Source organism: Odocoileus virginianus, chromosome 6 (genome assembly GCF_023699985.2).
Source record: "Odocoileus virginianus isolate 20LAN1187 ecotype Illinois chromosome 6, Ovbor_1.2, whole genome shotgun sequence".
Taxonomy (NCBI): Eukaryota; Metazoa; Chordata; class Mammalia; order Artiodactyla; family Cervidae; genus Odocoileus; species Odocoileus virginianus.
Window position 1 is genome coordinate 73,781,394 of NC_069679.1, and position 22,322 is coordinate 73,803,715.

General features: G+C 47.0%; 1 protein-coding gene and 1 long non-coding RNA gene across 5 annotated transcripts in view; both read left to right on the forward strand.

The window, feature by feature from the left end:
• The first annotated feature begins 3,314 nt into the window (after positions 1 to 3,314).
• On the forward strand, positions 3,315 to 10,516 carry LOC110140139 (uncharacterized). The gene is made up of 4 exons (XR_011488385.1): positions 3,315 to 8,262; positions 8,423 to 8,598; positions 9,590 to 9,684; positions 9,833 to 10,516. It is a non-coding gene; the product is annotated as an uncharacterized lncRNA (long non-coding RNA).
• Positions 10,517 to 10,637: 121 nt separating this feature from the next.
• Positions 10,638 to 22,322, forward strand: part of FLVCR2 (FLVCR choline and putative heme transporter 2) — an 87,804-nt gene continuing 76,119 nt past the window's right edge. For 3 of the 4 annotated variants that reach the window (XM_070469655.1, XM_070469654.1, XM_070469656.1), the window contains exon 1: positions 10,639 to 11,794. In XM_070469655.1, coding sequence (XP_070325756.1) covers positions 11,054 to 11,794 — 741 coding nt within the window. In that variant the 5' untranslated portion in view covers positions 10,639 to 11,053. Of the gene's footprint in view, positions 11,795 to 22,322 lie in introns of all 4 variants that reach the window. The other variant, XM_070469653.1, reaches the window with a different exon arrangement.

Sequence of the window (22,322 nt, forward strand, 5' to 3'; positions counted from 1 at the left end):
GTGTTGGGAGCTGGGACCTTTAGTGGGGAACTGTGACATGAGGGTGGCACCCCCAGTAATGGGATTAGTGCCCTTATTTGAAAAAAAAAAAAAAAGACCCCAGAGAAACACAGCAAGAGAAGCCTTCTAGGAACGGGAATTAGGCCTCACCAGACATTGGTTCTGCCGTCACCTAGAACCTGGGACCTCCCAGCCTGTAGAACTAATTGTAAGAAATAAATTTCTGCCATGTGTCAGGTATGTTGGTTACAGCAGCTCAGAGGGACTGAGATACAGGGAGACGGAGAGAAGGAAAGAGTCCTGAGCGCCATCCAGCCCTGGCTGGGGCAGTTCCCAGGGCATCAGTCATGTTCTGACCTTTCTACCACTTGCCTGGTCACCTCCTCCTTGAAGTCTGTGATCTCCCCTATTGCAGCTGAAACACATTCTCCTTGGGCCTAAGCTGGTTCAAGTTGGGCATTTGCCACTTGCAGTAACAGTAAGAGGAAAAGGTGACTGAAAAAAGTAAGGTGCAGTCAGCATTCTTGGTCTCCATGCTTGAGACACTAGGAGACACTTCCAAGGCTGCTATGAGCTCAGGGCAGCTGGGGCATTAACTGCAGGGACCCCACCCAGCTATCGACTTGGGAGAACTGCAGGGAATCCATAAATCCTTGGGTTTCATCTTGGACCTGATTGTTTCTTTCTAATTATTCATTTACTCACAGAATTAAAATGAACCTAAGCCAAGCATCCCATCCTGAAGCCTCGAGGGTGTGTGACACTAAAGAGTGAAAAAGGAGAGGATTTACTTTCCATAAAATTTGATTATTGGCTTTTCATGGGACTCATACTCTGAATTTAAAGTAGCTGCAGGAAGGGGTGGGAGGCCTGGTAGGGAAGCAGGAGATACAGGAGGGGGAGTGGTATAACGCAGGCGCTTTTCCTGTACAACTTGTCTCTGCAAGATTTCCAGGAGGAGGCCGTTTCCCTCCCTCCAAGGGCATCATGCCGAGTCCTCCCGTCCAGCCCTCGCCCTCACCGCCCACTGCTCCCCATCCTCCTGCCGCTGCCCGTGTTCCGTCCACAGGCTCCATTCTCACCTGGGTGACACGGCGGCCTCATGAGAGGTCTCTCTGTCCCCTCGCTCGCCCCCACCCCAACTGGCTTCTCCAGGAAGCAGCCAGAGCAGCCTCTCCCGGTGACAGATCTGACCCTCCTCTGCTTGAATCCTCTCGGTGGCTCCCCTCTGCTCTCAGGATAAAATGAAAAGCCTGTGATGGCTCCTGCAGCACAAGCTGCTGACTCTCTCTCCAGTCTTACCTTCACCCTCTCTCTGCTCCAGACACACAGACTTTGTTTAACTCCTTGAAAGGCCCTGCTCCTTCCTGCCTCTCCTTTGCACGTACTGTTCCCTCTGCCTGGAATGCCTTTCCTCTCTCTTTCTGTTACTTAGTTCAGACTCTTTCTTGAAACCTGCTTTAGGGTCTAGCTCACCCATTCTTTATAAATTCTTACAAATAACCCTCATAGTACTTATCCAAGTTTTACTTACAGGCGTGACTGACTGATGGCTGTCCTCCCAGCTAAACCATCAACTCTGTGCAGGGAGGGAGGGAACACATGTGTTTTGCTCATCACTGAACCCCAACTCTGCTACAGAGTCTGGCCAAGTCCTACCTGCCCCTCGAGATTTTGCTGGAACATCTCTCTGAGAAGCCCCCTTCTGGCTCCCTGCTTTGTCAACGGTGAACCAGCATGGATCTCCACCACGCATTCACTGCATTGCCCTGCAGTGATGGGTTCACAGATCTGTCTTGTGAGTCTGTGGATTCCCCAAGGGTAAGTACCACAGTCTTCTTGTTTTTGTTCATTTGTTTTGTTTTATTTAAAGATTTCTTTTTTCATGAGACCCGTTTTTAAAGTCCTGTCTGACTCTTTGCAACCCCATAGACTGTATAGTCCATGGAGTTCTCCAGGCCAGAATACTGGAGTGGGTAGCTTTCTCCCTTCTCCAGCAGACCTTCCCAACTCTGGAGAAGGGATAGGCTGCCCACTCCAGTATTCTTGGGCTTCCCTTGTGGCTCAGTTGGTACAGAATCTATCTACAATGCAGGAGACCTGTGTTTGATCCCTGGGTTGGGAAGATCCCCTGGAGAAGGGAAAGGCTATCCACTCTGATACTCTGGCCTGGAGGGTCGCAAAGAACTGAACATGACTGAGTGACATAATCATCATTTTTAAAGTCTCTATTGAATTTATTACCATATTGCTTCTGTTTTATGTTTTAGTTTCTTAGCTGTGAGGCATATGGGATCTTAATTCCCTGACCAGGGATTGAACCTACGCCCCCTGCATTGGAAGACGAAGTCTTAACCACTGGGCCCCCTGGGAAGTCCCCTAGAACCATGGTCTTTGTTGTGTCGGTTTCCCTGACACCCAGAGCAGCACTGGGTCTGTGGTGATGACTGTGAAAATGAATGAATGACTGTGAAGACAGCTCCACAAGCCCAAGAGGATCTCTATACAGCACGGGGCTGGACCAGATGATTCTATCTCTTGTCTACACTGCAGTTCCAACATCACATAACCCTGCTGGGTCAGCACCCCTCTGCTTCGTCACCCTTGGGCTGTTAACTGTTGCCCAGGCAGCAACAACTCTCACTGCTAATGCAGTTCCTCTATTTCATTATGCAAAGAAAGCTTCACACCTCTGGGCTTTCTATAGATTATGCAAAAAAAAAAAAAAGAAAGAAGAAGCCATTTTAACATCTCCTTCCTCTTTGACTAATGTTTTTTTAGTTAAGGCTTTCCATGTTTGTGGAGTAACTTTTTGTTTTTTTGGTTTTCTAATTATTAAGAAGCACTCAAGACATAAAGAGGTATGAAGAACAACACCGTGGATACCCACGGACACAACCCAGTTGGTACAGCTGAAAATAAAATGGGCACAAGGGACTTTCCTTAAAGAAGGGCTGATACCATTTGCAGCCCCTCTAGGTGCAGCCTTGTGTTTCCAAGGAACTGAAAAATCGATTTCGAACCTTGCACCCAGGGCAGAGCCCGGCATCTCCATATCCAGACACGAAGCTCTCATGCCTTCCTCTTCTAAGGAGAAGGATCTCCCTCCTGCCTTGTGCCTCAGCAGGCTCTGCCTATATCCCCTTCAAGGATGGACTTGGAGACTCTCTGAACAGAAGGAAGAGGGGAAGGAATTCAGATTCCCCATCAGCGTAGGCATGCCCCCCAATCATCCTGACCATGGGCTCCATGAGATTTGGGGTGGGGGGGCGCTGGATGGACAACACCCATGGAGGAGGCGCTTTAGGAAAGAAATGGGCAAACGAAGTGAACAGACGAGATGGGACGATTCAGAACAACCTGGACCTGCTTTCATTCATGCTGAGGCCTCCGGAGGGGGATTCGTCAGGAACTGCCTCTCAGAAGTCACTTCAGCTATGCCATTATGTCCCTTCTAGGTCAGGACAACAAGCTAGAGGTTGTGGTTTGAACATGAAAAGGCAAGAGTCCTATTGAGGGACTCGAGGGACTCAAGTAAGTGGATGACTCACTGAAGAAAATAAACATTCATGCTACAATAAGACAGGAGCTACATAAAGGGGAAGATACAGGATGTAAGGGAAGCCTCTGAATCACACTTGGGTGCTGAGGAAGCTTCCTGGAGGAGGTGAAGCTTGTCCTGCAGTGAGGCAAGTCACATGCTAGGCATGATGAGTTCATAATCATGTAGCTCACTGGGAGCTACAAGTGGGCCCACCCTCCTGGAGTGAAAGGTGGGAGTGGGCGGTGGTGGGAGAGGTAGCCAGAGCAACATCACAAAGACCTGTGTGCTAAACCAAGGAGTGAGGACCTTCTGCAAGCTAGGGGCAGCCACTGGAGGACTCGAGGCAGGACAGAGGCCTGGAGAGAGCTGCAGAGCCCTGTGGAGCTGCGGGATGGGAACTGGGAGGCATAAGAACAATGAGGAGGGCATCGCAGGACCAAGGTGAGGAGCCACGAGAACCTGGACTAAAATGGTGAGGTCAGCACGCAGCGGACAGAGTGATGCTCAGGGTTTGGGTTTGGCTGTGACTGCGAGCTGGCAGAGCGACTCACTGACACACAGGATTCAGGGGAGACTCAGACCTGGGCCAGCCTTTGGACGCTGGGGCAGCAGGTGATCATAAATATTGTAGAAGGCATCAGACCCCCAGAGAGTCTACAAGCCTGACAGTCACTAGAAGCAGACGGAAGGTCAGAGAAGGGTCAAGACGTGAGTGCAGGTAACGGCCTCTGATCACACACCTGCTTTTTCAAGGTGACACCCAGCACAGGCTTCCCTGAGTCTCCAAGGCTGCAGCCTAGGTATTCAGTTTAACTCCAACATTATAAAGTCCAGGATGGAATTGACCTCACCCCCTGGACACACCCATGGGCCTCAGTGAAGCAGCTCAATCTCTATTTAATTTGGTTCTATCTTTAAATTCTGTAGTTGTTTTTTTTTAACCAAAGTTATACATGGTTTAAAACTCAGTTATGTATCAAAACTATCACTATTTACCCTGCTTTCCCGTTCCTCTGAGTCAACTATTTTCAGCCATTAGCAGATGATTTTTTTTTTTTTTTGGTATTTACCTTCCTAGCTCTAAACAACATGGGTATATAGATACTTCCTGATTTTGTCCACGTTAGGCATCATCCATTGACTTTCCAATACGGCACACAGGTATTCAGCTCTGTTCACCCCACCCTCACCTCCACCACATACATGTGCCCACTTCCCATTCCTCCATCCTCCCAATACTGTTGTCATATTTGGTTATATCAATTTTTAGTCTTTACATTATTATGATTGTGTCCATGCTGTTCACAACTGAGTCACTTAAAGCAACCATGACTTTGTTCCTATATAGATTTTTTTTTTTTTTTAGTTGGAGGCTAATTACTTTACATCCTCCATAGATTTTTATATTCCACTGGAGTTCAAAACTGTGGCATTTACACAGCCTCCTCCAACTATTACATGGGGCCCCTGGATCAGAGACCTTCAATACGATGGTTAGGAGAATATGTTCCCTCAACAATTTAGGGACCACGCCCCTCAACAGCAGGAAGTTGTTATGGAACAAAAACGACGCCCCTTTCCCTTGGCAACATAATTCTCCTAAAAGAAAAGGGGGGAATGAGAAAGTCAATTCCTAGGCTGGTTGATAAGAAGTCTAGGGGTCCCCAAGGAGAGAGGGGTATGGAATTCTCAAGGAGGAAGAAAGGACAAGCTTTTTTTTCTTTCCTCTACATTCCTTAGGATTATGTACCAATAATGTATCCTGCCTGAGGACAGTCTCTGGATTAAACCTTCTGGCTAATCCTGTTATTTTAAAATGTAAATTACGGGAGTAGATTTGGTCTTTACAAGAATTATATAACAGGTATCCTGCCTGAGGACAGTCTCTGGATTAAACCTTCTGGCCAATCCTGTTATCTTAAAATGTAAATTATGGGAGTAGGTCTGGTGAGGTCTTTACAACCTCCAGATGTTCTTTGAATTCATTGGAGAGTATATAACTCCATTGCTAACACTAGTAAGGGGGTACTCTTTCTATCCCCTTCTGATGTCTCTGTCAAAAGCTTTCTCTAATCTCTATTATACTTTAATAAAACCTTATTACACAAAAGCAAAAAAAAAAAAAGAAGAAGAAGACAAAATTGTGGCACTTAATTTGTGCTTATCCCTACTCCAACCCCCCAGTTTTCTCCCAATTCTGCAAACCCTTCTCAATATTTTCAGACACCGTCCTATCAGTGTCATCTTTTTGACTAATCTTTCCTGGAGTCTTTAATCAGCTTCCATCAGAGCAGGCTGTTTCTCTGACTGGCTCATAGCTGTCCACCCGGGATGTTCTTTTACCACAATTTGGTGATTCCCATCACTTGCCATCATGTCCCAGTTTCCTGGATCTTATGTCTTACTCTCTCTAGGATTCCCCCCTTGTTTTAGTGGAGCACTTCCTTTAGCAGCTTCCTGAGAAAGAGGATATGCAACTACCTTTTAAAAAAACTATTCATGTGTGAAAATGTTTGATTCTTTTCCAATACTTTTTTTTGGATAGCTTTGAGTATAGGACTCTGGGCAGGAAATGATTCTCCAGAAGGCATTGTTATACTGACCTCTAGTTTTCCAGGCTTGAGAATAATCTGATGACATTCTATACCTGTTTTCTTTAAAATGTTTTAAGAAACCTGTTCTTATTGCTCTGAAAACTCATTGGATCTCCTCTTTGTCCCAGTTTTCTGAAATTCTGTGGTGATGTGGAATTCAACTCAACTCCACGCACAGATATCAAGACAGTCCTGTTCAGTGGAGCTTCCCTCACTCAGGGTTTCAGGCTGAACAGAGACGTGCCCAAGAGTTTAGAGCTGGAATATATGGGAACTGAGACAGGTGAGGCAGACAGGGTGGGTGGTGTGCTGTGTCACACACATACGTTACTCATACAAGATGCGTAAGGGCACCATTTTTACAAATTCCACTTGTCAGCACTTTTTAAGGGAGATTCATCCAGGGTCAACTTTGCCCTTGTGGCACAGTGGCAAAAAATCTGCCTGCATGCAAGAGGCCTGGGTTCGATCCCTGGGTCGGGAAGATTGCCTGGAGAAGGGCATGGCAACCCACTCCAGTATTCTTGCCTGGAGAATTTCAGGGACACAGGAGCCTGGAGAACTACAGTCCATGGGGTCGCAGAGTCAGACACGGCTGAGCGACTAACACTGTCACTTTCATCCAGGATCATAACCTGATTCATTTGCCGTTTAGTTTTCTCATGCCCTCTGCATGCTCCACGTTCCCACATCTACAGCTCCAGTGGAGATGCTGGTAAGCTATCAAAAAAGATGCCACAGCTTGACTTCAAGTCCAGGAGTAGTTGCTGGCCTATAGGGAGCAGGTTTCCCAGGTGGTGCTAATGGTAAAGAACCTGTCTGCCAAAGCAGAAGACAAAGAGATGCAGGTTCGATCCCTGGGTGGGGAAAATCCCCTGGAGAAAGGGCATGGAAACCCACTCCAGCATTCTTGCCTGGAGAATCCCATGGACAGAGGATCCTGGTGGGCTACAGTCCATGGGGTCACAAAGAGTTGGATATGACTGAAGCGACTTAGCACGCACACAGAGGGATCAGACATTGCTAATTTTCTGTAGAGAGCCAGGAAGGCTTGAGTTCCAGGTCAGTGGGTCCCAAAGCTCCCGGGGGGTGTCAGCTGAAATAGAACCAGGAACCAGGCCCCTTTTCAGGAAGCAATCCCTAAAATGAACTTCTCCTTCACCCTGAAGATGTACCTATTGATACTGATAGGTAGATATATTGATAAATAGATGGAATATATGGTAAACTGCTCAGTAAATGTCTTCCCAATGGATACATACAGAATAGTTCAAAGTAAAATCTACCTGACATTTGTATACCTGTCCTCTCCCTGGTGGGAATCAGCACTACCCTGGAGGCTGCCAGAATATCATCATTGAAAACCAATGATACATTATCTTAATTAAATCTCATAACAACCCTATGAGGCAAGTGTTTAATCCTCATTTTACACATTCAGACACTTGAGGCTAAAGAGGTAAAATAACTTGCCCAGGATCCCAAAGCTCACTGTTGTTATTCAGCCACTCAGGCATGTCTGATTCTTTACGACCCCTAAGGACTGTGGCACACCAGGCTTCCCTGTCCTTCACCATCTCCTGGAGCTTGTTCAAACTCATTGTCCATTGAGCTGGTGATGCCATCTAGCCCCTGCTCCTCCTGCCTTCACTCTTCCAGCATCAGGGTCTTTTCCAATGAGTCAGCATGTTTCATCTTCAGCATCAGTTTGTCCAATGAGCATTCAGGGTTGATTTCATTTAGGATTGACTAGTTTGATCTCTTTGCAGCCCAAGGGACTTTCAAGAGTAACTTGATAATAACAACTCTCAAATTGTTATTCTCCAACACCACAGTTCAAAAGCATTGATTCTTCATTACCCGACCCTTTTTAAGATCCGACTCTCATATCCACGTGTGACTATTGGAAAAAACATAGCTTTGACTATACGGACCTTTATTGGAAAAGTAATGTCTCTGCTTTTTCATATGCTGTCTAGGTTGGTCATAGCTTTTCTTCCAAGGAGCAAGCGTCTTTTAAAGCTCATAATGCAGAACAAATCTTGAGTACACTGAATCCAGAGCTCACAGTAGATCTGACTCCCTCCACACAAAAAGCAACCCCAAATATCACTTGAATCCCAGGTGAGATCCCCTAGGAATTCTCAGCAAACTGAAGCATTGCCCTGAGGAGCATGTGGGAGGGACACGTGGAAATGAACACAAGAAACCTACCTCATTATTATTGGTTCTGATGCTAATCAGCTGTGGGACTGTGACAACACTTTCTGACTCTGGGCTTCAGTTTTCAGATCTGTTAAATGAAGTTAAGAATGTATCTGTGGAGTTTGGGGAAAGGACCATGATAACCTGGGGCAAGGAACAGAGATCTCAGAAGGCTTTCCAAGAGAACGGAAGTTCTGTGTTCCCTGGAGAAAGATGGGAAACACTACTGGAAAACTGAGAATAGTGAAATTGAATGTAATGTATTAATACAAATTCTTAAATGGGTATGAATTCTCCTTTCAAATACTCCATTACAATCCAAGACTTCATAATTTCTACCCCCAAAATTGGATGCCTCCAATGAGAACCAGTGGTTCTAAAACCACAGGGGTGCTCAAACTTGGCTGCATGTTGAGATCACCTGGGCATCTTCAATCATACAGATGCTTAGGGTCCCTCTCACGGATCTTATGGAGAAGGAAATGGCAACCCACTCCAGTATTCTTGCCTAGAGAATCCTGTGGACAGAGGAGCCTGGTGGGCTGCTGTCCATAGGATTGCACAGTCAGACATGACTGAAGCGACTTAGCATGCATGCATGCACTGGAGAAGGAAATGGCAACCCACTCCAGTATTTTTGCCTGGAGAATCCCAGGGACAGGGGAGCCTGGTGGGCTGCCATCTATGGGGTTACAGAGAGTCAGACATGACTGAAGTGACTTAGTAGCAGCAGCAGCACAGATCTTAATCTGAGATGTGGTTCAGGCCTTGGGAATGTGGACAGTTCCCCATGGGATTTTAATGTGCAGACCAAGCTGGGAATCTCAGCCCCAGAGCTTTAAATTGTTCACTTTGGGGGTGAAGATTAAAAGAGAAAACAGGAAGCACAGGCACCCAATGGCTTTTTAATGTGCAAACCAACAAATCACCTAGATGTCTTTTAAAATGCAGCCTCTAATTCAGTAGGTCCAGGGTGAGCCTGGGCTTTGTAACAAGCTCCCAGGGCATGCCCACACTGCTGTCCCCAGACTCTGCCTGAGGAGCTAGGCTGTAGCTTGGATGAATACGAGATGATAATTATGGCTCTTTAGGTCAACTGAGACTTTACTCCTATGAGGGTCAGTTTTCTGATCTATAAGATGCCGTCAAGCAGCAGCACTTACATCACAGAATTCTTGGATGCTTAAATGGGGTAACATAGTATACATTTCTAGCACAATAGAAATGTTCAATTTTTAATTGTTAGGATATCTGACACTCTGAGAAGGCTTATCATCTGCCAGGAATATTTCAAGTGCTTTCAAGCCTTAACTCGTCCAAGCCTCAAAACAACACTGTGAGGTAGGTACTATTATTTCATCATCCCTGTTTTACTGATTTTCCAAGCTACAGAGGCACAGAGAGGTGGGGTGTCTTAGTTTACTAAGCATGGCTGGGAGCAGCTAAGTGTTTGAACCCAGGAAAGATCTGGGCTCTTATTCCTCCCCAGGGCTGCCATCACTGCAGGCCTGACCTTCTAGAGGCCCTGACTTGAAGGCTCCTCTGCAGAACCGACGGTGCACCAGCAGGGGGCAGCGTAGGGCCACATGCGTGCAGAGACCACTTAACTTCGTGCGCTGTGCCGGGCACCTCACCACAAAACCTGCGCTGGGTCTATATCGTCTTAGAACTCCCCGTCTCTTTTTCCGCCCTCAAGTTGTCGCCTAGGAGGCCGCCCCGAGGATCAATCGAGGAAGAAGTGTCCTACTGAATAGGTTCAAATCTGAGTTTCCCAATGTAAGACCAGGTTCGCAAGGAAAGCAAAGAGGGGAAGTGAGTCTGCGCTTCTCGCCCTTTACCCCAGGAGAGCAACCAGCCAGGGGAAATCTACAAATCTGTCTTTACTCCGAAAGTCCAGCAAGGGCTGGGGAGCCCAGTCAAGTGGGCAAAAGTCGAGAATCCCTCTTGGATACCACAGAGCCGTTTGGAGGCGCCGGGCATCCGTGTGGGCGCGCAGGGAATGCGGACTGACGGGGAGGAGACTCTTTAGAGGATTACCTTCGCAAAGGCGGAGGGCATTTTCTTGCAGAGTGCCCCGGGAGGGGGCAAATGAATTTGAGAAAGCAGTGCCAGGGTGGGAGGTTTAACCGGGCGGTTTCCATGGTGCCTGGGGCGTGGGGGGGAGGAATGCAAGCGGTGGCCAGCGGCTAGAGAAGGCTGGAGGCTGTGGGGGCGGGGTGGGGTGGGGTGGGGTGGGGGTGGGGGTGGGGGGGTCGTGGGTGGGGAAGCCGCGCGCGGCGGGGGCGGGGCGGTCACGTGTGCGGAGGGGGCGAGGCCGAAAGCCGCCGGGGAGCAATTGGAGTTCCAGCCGAGTGGCTGTGCAGCCGGGAGAAAACTGTGATCAGGACCGAGGGGCTGAAGGTGGGCAGGACGCCTCCGAGGCACTCAAGGCACCAGCGGCCAGGACCTGGCTTAGGCCGGTCTGCAGCCGGTCAGGAGGACAGCTGTCAGGGACGGAGGACGGCAAGGAAGAGTGAGAGCCGAAGCTTGGGGCTGAGCGAAAGTGCCCCACTCGCGGCTTTTACTCAGCCTGGCTGGGGACTCAGTTTATTCCTCCGGGGCAGCCTAGGCAAGTGCCACGTCAGCTCTAGCTGACCAGCCGACACCACTGTCCTTTAAGTCGACTCGAGTTGTCAGCACCTGCTTAAGGGCGCCAGGAGAGGCTGCGGTCATGGTGAATGAAGACCCTAACCAACAGGACCACGATGGCACCCCTTCGCAAACTTCGGCGCTCCAGGAGCACCCCAATCTCTCAATCCACCCCAGCGTCTCAATCCACCCCAGCGTCTCCGCCCACCCCAGCGTCTCAGCTCACCCCAGCGTCTCGGCTCACCCCAGCGTCTCGGCCCACCCCAGCGTCTCGATCCACCCCAGCGTCTCTGTATACCCTAGTAGTTCGGCCCACCCAAGTACCTTGGCTCAACCCAGTGGCTTGATCCAACCCAGTAGCTCGGGCCCTGAAGATCTTAGCGTGATCAAGGTGAGCAAGCGCCGGTGGGCGGTGGTCCTGGTGTTCAGCTGCTACTCCATGTGCAACGCCTTCCAGTGGATCCAGTACGGCTCCATCAATAACATCTTCATGAACTTCTACGGGGTCAGTGCCTTTGCCATCGACTGGCTGTCCATGTGCTACATGCTGACCTACATCCCTCTGCTCCTGCCCGTGGCCTGGCTCTTGGAGAAGTTCGGCCTGCGGACCATCGCCCTCGCTGGCTCCGCTCTCAACTGCCTGGGGGCCTGGGTGAAGCTGGGCAGCCTGAAGCCACATCTCTTCCCAGTCACTGTGCTGGGCCAGGTCATCTGCTCCGTGGCCCAGGTCTTCATCCTGGGTATGCCCTCCCGCATTGCTTCCGTCTGGTTCGGGGCTAACGAGGTGTCAACCGCCTGCTCCATAGCTGTTTTTGGCAATCAGGTGGGTAGAGGAGTGGCTGGTGGTCACTGTGGGACTGAGGGTGTTCATTGTACCGAACTGCTTCACTGTGTGAAGACTACCTTTCTGACTTCAACAGTGTTTGTGACTCTGGCTGACTGTGGCTGGGCGTGACTGAGTGAGTGAGTGAGTGAGTGTGACTGAGTGAGTATGTAAGAGAAGTGGGGAAACCAAAGGAAGGGCCTTTGCTGTCATCTGCAGTTTCTCTTCCTCCAGCAGAAAGCGTGCTTCTGGAACACATGTTGTCTTTATGATCTCATTCCTGAACTTACTTCACCAGCTTGAACAGGAAAGCGCTTCTTTCTCCGGGAATAGCCCCTGGGCGTCGGACTATTCTGTGTCATCGGAAGTTGGTCGGTATTTTTTGCCTGTCCAACCAGCTTTCCCAGAGCGCAGCATCTCCTACACCACATGGAAAGGCAGAGCAATGTTGGCGCTGCACTCACCTTCTTTATCCACAGCTGGAGCCAGGACAGTGTGAGCAGTGCTGGGTGTCAAATGCCTACCCTGAGGGTTAAAGTCAAGTCCAGGAGGATGGAATCAAATTCTTGCTCTGAGTTTCCAAGGCTTAGAAGCCATCAGAAGGCCTGGAAAGTTCATATCTTAATCCTTTGTCTTTCCTCCTTTTGAGAAGGAGAATATAAAATTCTTTGCATCTCTGTCAATGACCCAGAAAGGTGGACTTGTGAGTCTGATCACTGTGTCAGCTGAGACAGCTATTTACGGGTTCCTTCTTTATCTGGACTGCTGCCTGGGGGAGGGAGGTCCTCACTTCTTCCAAAGCACATGCAGTTGTGGCTACACATCTAAGAAATGACCAAGAACCCTTAGTTCTTGAAGGCTTGTTTTCTCTTCCCTGTTTATTACATTTACAACATGGGTCCCCAACTTTTGCGCCATGGACAGGTGCCTCCTGTCAGATCAGCGGTGGCATTAGATGAGAAATAAAGTGCACAATAAATGTAATGTGCTTGACATCCCCAAACCATCTACCCCTTCCCAGTCTGTGCAAAAATTGTCTTTCACGAAACCTTTCCTTGGTGCCAAAAGGTTGGGAACCGCTGACTTAGAACGTTTAAGCTTTCATTTAGAAAGTTCTTATTTGGGTCAGAAATTTCCAAACTTCTCTAAAGGTAAATTGTCATTCTGTTCATCTTTACCACCAGAAAGGTAACTTGAGCTAAATTTTTTCAGGCCAGTAAGTCCTGCCACTTGGGTAATAGTGTAAACAATCAGTGAAAGTAACAGACAGGCCTTCTCAGCACAAGCAGGCAACATAAAACCTCTACCCAGTTTTCTTTAACCTGTGGGTTTGACCATTCAGAAGATTGAATGGATTTGAGGGCTGGGGAAGAAGCCAGTTGGATCTTTTTGTTCAGGGCAATTAAAAAATAGGTACTGAGGGTGACATTTACAACCCCCTGTTCTCGAAGGTGGTGTGGCTACGAATTTGAAAATCTCCATTGCAGCGTTATTGGTGGGGTTGACATTACTGGATGTTTTCTGTATCCGAGGGTGAAGCTGGGGAGTCAGGGGGCAGGATCTTTCATGTCTCCAGAGGGTTAAAGTTGTCAATTTGCAGCCCCAACAGGATTCAGACAAGATCACTGCCGTCCCAAACCCATTGTTTGGGGAGGGCAGGAGATGCACCCTCAGGTGGTTGGTGAGATCAGAGAACCCAACACCCTTTTTGTTAACTATGGAGCAAAAGCAAATTGGTTTTCAGATTTCTCCACCCACACCTGTGAGGGAAAAGTTTACGTGTTAGTCACTCAGTCGTGTCTGACTCTTTGCTACCCCATGGACTGTAGCCCACCAGGCTCCTCTGTCCATGGGATTCTCTAGGCAAGAACACTGGAGTGGGTAGCCATTCCCTTCTCCAAGGGATCGTCCAGACCCAGGGATCAAACCCAGATCTCCTGCATTGCAGGCAGATTCTTTACCATCTGAGCCACCAGGGAAGCCCTAATTTAAAGCCAAATATATCTTTAAAATTTAGTATGAATAGTTAGCCATTCCTTACCCCTACTTCCCACCAAGGTCAGAAAATGCTAAGAATTTCACATTGAAAAACACCCTAACAGCATGTATTCTTGTCATGGAGCCATCAATTTAGTGTGTTCTTTTAGGCTTAACCCACCATGCTAAGTTAAAAAAAAAATATGAAAAGCTGAATTGCTTATGCTTCGTCACGTAGAGGTGACTTTGTTTGGCTCTTGGCATGTGTTTTAACCTTTTTTTCTAAGTAAAGCACGATGGAATGGTGGAGAAATATTAATAGAACACCTTGAGTTCTTTTTTTAGGGAATAAAAAAAGATTCCACAAAACTGCCTAAACAGACTATAAGCGTCTTTTCGGAGAGTTACTCTTCGTGGCCTCAGACTTCACACAAATCAGACAAACTCCTGTTCCTCGGTAACTCTGACCTCATTCATTCCTTGACTCAATAGGATTTACCCAGAACCTGCGGTGTCTCAGTTGGTAAGGAATCTGCCTGCAGTGCAGGAGACCTGAGTGGGGAATCCCTGAAGATCCCCTGGAGAAGGAAATGGCAACCGACTCCGGTATTCTTGCCTAGGAAATCCTATGGACAGAGGAGCCTGGTGGGCTACAGTCTGGGATCGCAAGAGTTGGAAACGACTTAGCGACTAAATCACTACCACCACGGTTGGTGTATTAGAATAGAAATGCATGCCTTGGCCAGGTGCTGTGCTGGGACTACACAGAATCCCTTGCCTTCAGAGTTCTCCTCCCAGGCTTTTAAATTGTACCAGGCACCAACTTCCAGATTTTTTTTAAAAACACACAAGAAGCAACCAGATGAGAGTATAGAGGATTTGTTTTCAGTTCTTCGCGAGGTTTTTACTATCTTGTCATTGCTAAGGGAAGATTGAAGGAGAAAGAAGCTAATATCTATCAAACACCTATGATATTACAAGGCACTTTTTCACCCATATGCTTTCTTTTTTTTGTTTTTTTTTTTTTTAGCTTCTGAGGTGGGTGGGATTGTCTCTGCTGTTACAGGTGAGAAACTTCAGACACAAATAAATGGAGCAATCTTTTCCAGGGTCCTGCAGGCCCAGAGTGATAAAAAGGAGGTTTGAAGCCAGTTCCACTTCCACAGCCCCTGTCAGTGGGCCATTATTGGGTCTTCATGGGGACAAAGCATGTATTTAAAAATAAAAAAGGCAAGATTCCAAGTTGCAAGTTTTGGCCCTATGTCTCAAGGTTTGTTGGTGGCGACACAGTGTCTGGAAGTTTGTCTAGAATTTGTGAGCCAGCCCCTGCCTTCTGTTCTGATGTTCCAGGCATCATCATTGCCTCCTCACCTGATGGATTTCCCAGGTGGCTCAGTGGTAAAAGAATCCGCCTGCCCATGCAGAAGACACAGGAGACGTGGGTTCAGTCCCTGGGTTGGGAAGATCCCCTGGAGAAGGGAATGGCAGCCCACTCCAGTATTCTTGCCTGGAAAATTCCATGGACAGAGGAGCCCAGCGGGCTACAGTCTTTGGGGTCTCAAAGAGTTGGACGTGACTGAGCAGGTGCACTTCACCTGCTGCCTGCGGAAGGGCTGTTTCTGCCTGCCTGAGCCTCAGGAAGGTGGGGCTCCAGGTTCCGGGGCGAAGAAACCAGTGGATCTGAGCTGGGGTGAGAGTGGACAGGGAGTCGGGGACCGCAGCTGAGGCACTTGCCTGTGACCCTCGCACAGGTGGTAGCAGTCCCCCAGTGTTTGCGACACTGGTCCCATTGTTTCCAGGGAGAACCATCTGTGTGGGGTTTTGAGTGATGTGGACACATTGTTTTTGAGCCAGGCGGGGAGGAAAGGCTTGTGTGAGATCTGGTGACCCCTTGGTGGCATGGGGGTGAGGGAGAATTGGAGCAGGATTAGATCTTCAAGGCCGCCGCAGCCCGGATGAGGAGCCTCCAGCGCTGAGACCAGAAGGGATTTCCTCCCGGGCCCCGGGGCAGCTCCTAGCATAGCGCCACCCAGAAAAAGACTAGAGAGAATCAGTTTGCTTTTCAATGTGAAGAAAATACAGTCATCTTAGAGTTCTACAGAAGCCTTGGCTATGGGCTATGGAGAATAGCCCTGTCCAATAGAAATACAATGAAAGTCACAAACACGAGTCACATACATGACCAAATTTTCTAGGAGCCACATGAAAAACAGGTAAAATGTAAATTTGTTTACAAAAGTAAACAGAATAGTGAAGTTAGTTTTAGAACTATATTTTATTTAACTCGGTATATCCAACATAGCATTTTGACATGTAATCAATATAATAAAATTACTGAGAGGCTGTTTTACATTCTTTTTCCATGGTGAGTCTTTCGAAGTTGGCATGTATTTTAGACCTACAGACTAGCAATATTTTCCACTATGTCTGGAATGATGATGCTAAGTGTAGGGGAGGAAAAAGTTTTCCTTGACTGTCTTAGAGTCCCCAGCTAAAAATTTAAATGGACAAAGTCAGGTTAATAAAAGCAAATTATGCATAATTATTTATTATAAATATTAGGTGACACAGGAGTGTTTGTGGGGAAATGAAGCAATAGTTAGACCTATGCACTTTTTTTTTTAATGATTTTATTTATTTTTGGTTGTGCTGGGTCTTCGTTGTTGCGTGGACTTTTCTCTAGTTGCAGCAAGCAGGGGCTACTGTCTAGTTGTGTGCGGGCTTCTCACTGCAGAGGCGTCTCATTGCAGAGCAGATGCGCTGGAGTGTGTGGGCTCCCGGACTCTAGAGCACAGGCTTAGTTACCCTGCTGTATGTGGGATCTTCCTGGACCAGGGATTGAAGTCGTGTCTCCTGCACTTTCAGGCTAATTCTTTACCACTGCATCACCAGGGAAGTCCAGCCTTGTGCACTTCTGTGCCAGGTTTGATAAGAGTGGACACTCAGAGGAGTGTGATAGGATAGGTCTGAGATCACTGTAGATCGGGAGCACTGCCAAGGCCTGTTTGTTGGGATTCTTTTCTGCAGTGTCCCTTTATCTTCCGAGACAAGGATGCTCCCTTCCTCTGGGTGCCAGGAGGGTACCTCCCACAGGAGGGTTTTAAGGCTTGTTTTGGGGAAGAATGGGGAGGAGTGGGGAGGAGGTCGGAGGAGGTCAGAGTGACCCTCCTGCTTTGCAGTTCTCAAACTCCTTCAGCTTAAAATGTTCACTATGCCAAGGTCCCATATTTGGGGGCATTGGGTCCTGAATCTCATCATATTTCAAGCATTTGGAAATGAGGCTCTCGCGGATAAATGCGGGCTCTAGGAAAGTGAGTCCAGTCTTGAGGAGGTGGTGTTTGCTGGACTGGCTGGTCATCAGTTGCCCGGGGAGACTGGGTGTTCCTGAGGCTGACTCAGGAGTCAAGGTCAGGAAAGGTGGCTGGCCAGCCTCATCTTGTTCCAGACTCCCGAGCACGTGGGAGGGTGAAAGTGCAGTCTTATCAGTCTGGCTGTTGCCATGTCAGAGAAACTCTCAAGGTCTGAGTGATGCCTGGGGGGAGATGAAGGCCAGCACCTGTGTGCTTTTGTTTGTGGTCATTGTCAAGGCATGTGAAGCACCTGCCCACATGGCTGGCTACTTGCTGACCTCCCCTTCTGGTTGGGAGAGAGGACCAGGCCAGGGCTGGGAGAGCCAGGGCAAGGCTGGTGGAGACTGACACGAGAAGGGGTAGGGCCAGGACCGACCCTCTAATGCTCATGGGGCAGCCAGGTCGTGGAAGGAAAAGTGACACGGAGGGGGGTCACAGCATCGTCAGAGCACATGTTCCATCTGAACTGGCAGCTGCTTCAGCCTCCACCAACCGTTCATATACACAGCATGACCATCTCATGTTATCAGACCATCTCATTTGTTGTTGCCTTTAAAGAAGCCAGAAACCAGATTTTTACTTAAAATTTTTTTTAATTGTGGTAAAATTATAACTTATTCATAATTTCAACCATTCATACGTATACAGTTCAATGGCATTAAGTAGTTTCACAATGTTGTTTAAGAATTACTAGTATCTGTACCCAAATATTTTTTTAATCATTCCCAACAACTCTGTACTCATTAAACAGTAACTCCTCTATAATCTCTATTCTATCGCTACTCTATTCTCCTTTCTGTCTCCATTAATTTGCCTATTCTAGGTACTGCATATAACCAAAATAATGCAATATTTTGTCTTTGGAGTCTAGCTTATGAAATCTGTTTTTTTTTTTTTTTAATTCTGATGAAACTCAAAAATTATGCTATTGTTGTTCCTGTCCATGTTTTGAGCTTGTGGGTCATATAAGCCTTCATATGAGACTTCTAGGGCAGGTAGAGAGGAACTGAATGCAGTTCTGGTTTCTCCTTCATGCAAAGCCCTCACCAAAGACACAGCAGGTGGGTGAGCTCAGAGGCTGGCCACTCTGGGAGGAAACTAGACCAGTGCTCCCTCAGATGGTGCCCACTTACCTCACCTCTGGCTCCAGGACAAACTGCAGATGCCTGGGCCCTCACCTGGACTTCCTAATCAGATCCTCTAGGGAAGAGGCCAGGCGCCTGTGTTTCCACCTGGCTTCCCAGGCGAGGTTTGTGATCAGACGTGAAATCACCAGGAGAGAGGAGCACCGTGCCCTGGGAAGGCGCCCTCCCGCCTGGAGCCGGGTTCCTGTCAGGGCTGGTGTGTCTGTGCTGTTGTAGGATGGGCCCGTTCCCAGGTGGAGGAGCTGGGATCTCAGTCACTCTCCAGATTGAGACGGGAGGGTGGGCTTGGGGCAGCGCTTATAATTCTGATTCACTTGAGATTCTGAAAATATTCTGGAACCCTGGGGAGTGCGGGGCAGGGTGGCAGAGGCCCTGCAGGCCTGTGAGGTGGAACCACAGCAGAAGCTTCTAATCCTGTTTCTTTGACCTTCAGCTCAGTGCACTGCATGGGAGGAGGTTCTGGGAGCCTGGCCTGACTTCTGTCCTGGCCGTGTTGTGTTGGCAGGCAGTCTTGAGGGCCTGATGATTCTGTGGAATCAAGTCTACATCTTCAGTTTAGCATCCAGGGCCCCTCCTCCCTTGCCTTTCCTAGCCAGCCTGTCTCTTGTTCCCTCCCAGTTTTCCCCCTGCACTGACCAGTCTGGCTTCTTAGCTCTGTCCTTGAAGATACACTACTTAGAGATTAAGCCTAAAGCCTTGGAGAGTGACATCAGTAGCTGGTGGACCAGGAAGCTCCACACTCTTGTTCTCCCACAAAAACATTAAATAAATGAGAAACTGTTTAAAATAACCTTCCCTATGGGATTTCTGTACATCAAAGACCTACAGCACCCAAGTGAACGCCCAACTGAGGAAAAAGTCACATGCAAAACGGTAGGAAGTTTCATGGCCATTTCGCTCAAGCTCGCCCCTCTCCTCTCCCCGCTCCTGAGCCTCTGAAAACCTGAAAGGGCAGAGGGGACCAAACTTGCAACATTTTCCATCAGTTGTTTCTATACACGAACAATGAACAATCCCCAAAGGAGAGTCAGAGAACTGTTCCAATTACAGTAGCATTGAAGAAAACACTTGAGTCATTTAACGAACAAAGTGAAAGACTTGTGCACTGAAAACTGTAAAGTGTTACTGAAAAAAATTAAAGAAGCCATACATAAGTGTAAAAACATCCTGTGTTCATGGATTGGAAGACCTTAATATTGTTAAGATGTCAGTACTACACAAAGCAGTAGTATAAATCTATAAATTCAGCACAATCACTATCAAAATCCTGATTTTTTTACAGATGAAGGGAAAAAAATGCATCCTAAAATTCATATGCGGAAGTTTAAGGGACACTGAGTAGTCAAAGCAGTCTTGGAGAAGAATCACAAAGTTGGAGATCTGACACTTCTCGATGTGTCTAATAAAACTAATAAAACTAACAAAACTAATAACAAAGCTATAGTAATCATGACAGTGTAGTATCAGCGTAAAGACAGACTTACAGACCAAAGGAGTCCAGAGTCCAGAAATAAACCCTCACATATATATGGTCAAATGATTTTCAACAAGAGTGTCAAGACCATTTAAGAGGGAAAGGACAGCATTTTTTAAAAAATAGACTTTGTTTTCTAGAGCAGTTCTAGGTTCACAGAAAAATTAAGAGGAAGATAGAGCTTTCCCATATATTCCCCACATCTGCTTCTTGTGTAGCCTCTCACATTGTCAACAACTGCCACTAGAGTGGTGCATTGGTCACAACTGATGAACCTACAAGGACACATGATCATCACCAGTCTTTTCAACAAATGGTATTGTGAAAAGCTATAAAACTCTTAGAAGAAAACATAGGGGAAAATCTTCATGATACTGAATTTGGTAATGATGGCAGTGATTTCTTGGATGTGACACTAAAAGCATCTATAACAACAATAGCATAAATTGGATTATATCAAAATGAAAAACTTTCATGTAAAAAGGACTCTCTCAACAGAATGAAAAGGCCAACTGTGGAATGGAAGAAAATATCTGCAAATCATGTATCTGATATGCAGTTCATAGCCAGCATACATAAAGAACTCCTGCAGTTGAACAACATCGAACACACAACCCAATTTAAAAATGAGCCAAAGACTTAAAGAGAAATTTCTCTCCCCAAAAAGATGCATGGATGGTCAATAAGTATATGAAAAAAAGCTCAACGTTTGGGAAATACAAATCAAAACTGCAATGAGATGTCACTTCATTACCCCTTAAGATGATTGTCAAAAAGAAAAAAGTAATAAATGTAGGCAAAAATGTGGAGAAATTGGAACCCTTGTGCATTGCTGATGGAAATGTAAAATGATGCAGTCACATGGAAGACAGTATGGCACTTCCTCAAAAAATTAAAAATAGAATTACCATAGGATTTAGCAATTCTACTTCCGGGTATATACCCAAAAGAATTCAAAGCAGGAACTTGAACAGATATTTGTACCCATGTTTATAGCAGCATTCTTCACAATCACTAAAAGGTGGAAGCAACCCAAGTGTTCATCTATGGCTGATTGTTAAAATATGAAATATACACATGATGGAATATTATTCATTCTTAAAAAAAGGAAATCCTGACATGCTACACATGGGTGGGCCTTAAAGACATTGTGCTGAGTTAAATACAGTAGTCACAAAAATAGATATTCTGGAATTCTACTTATGTGAGGTATTGAGCTGTCTTCTTTTTTCTGACACCAACCAATTCTCACTTTCTCTGATACCAACTGGGTGTCCCATAATTCAGTTCAACTCTGACACTAACTACTTGGAGTTAGTGCAGACCCCAGAAGTTAAGGGCTTGGACCCACAGTAGTGTCTCCATTTGCAAGTCCTAGGGACCTCCTATATTTCTGACTGACTAGCTATAAGGTGGGGTTCCTATGAGCCCTGCTCAGGATCTGTAATTTGCTAGAATGGTTCAGGGAACTCAGATAAACAGTTTACTTAACTGTTTTTCCTGGTTTATTATAAAGGGTACAAGTCAGGGACAGCCAAGTGGAGGAGATTCAAGAGCCTCTGCGGGGTGCCGTCCTCTTAGCACTTTGATGTCGCGTGTCGCGTGTTCACCAGCCTAACGGAACTTTCCTGGTTCCAAAGTTTTTCTAGAGCTCAATTCCCAGCTGCACTCCTGTTCTCAGGGAGGGGGAGGGGGGTTTGCTGAAAGTTCCCAAACTCTAATCACTTGGGCCTCTGGAGACCAGCTCCATCCCAAGGCTCTAGAGGGGCCCCAGTCTGAGTCACCTCATAGCATGAGCTCTGGTGTGATGGAAACAGGATCCTTATGAATCACAAAGGACACTCCTATCACTCAGAAAATCCCGGGGTTTAGAGCTCTGTGCCAGGAGCCAGGGACAAAGACTAAATACATTTTTATTATACCACAGGTACTGCAAGTAATCAAATTCAGAGACAAAATGTAGAATGGTGGTTTTGGTGGGGCTGGGGCAGGAGGGTGTGAGGAGCTCATGTGTAATGGATACAGAGATTCAGTTTGGGAAGATGAAAAGTATTGGCGATGGATGGAGGCGATGGTTGCACAATAATACGAATGCATTTAATGCCGCTGAACTATACAGTTAGAAACAATGAAAATAGTAAAGGTTAGGCCATATGTGTGTGTGTATATACACGAATGTGTTCTACTGCCAAAGAAACAAGCTACACACTGCTGGTGTTTGGAAACTTCTAGAAAGGCCATCACCTTGTCAGTCTCTGCTGGAGGAAGGCGGTCCTTGCCCTTCTGTGTAATGGCTGAGTTTCCATGGATACTGGCCTCTGTTTCCCCATGGTTTGTGTTTCCCCGCTTCCTTAACTTTTCTCCTGTCCTCTTCCCTTTTCCTCCACCTCCTCTAAATGGGAAGCTTGCCAAAGGACTGGAGCCTTGACTAATACATCTTTCCCGTGCCTCGGGGCTCTGGGCATAACAGGCGCTTACGAATGGTCAGACTTATTAGTAAACAAGTATTCCTTTCCTGACGGGAAGTAAGGTGACCAGTCAGGTAGCTGAGAGCTCAGGTGGTTGTCGAAAGGGACTCTCAT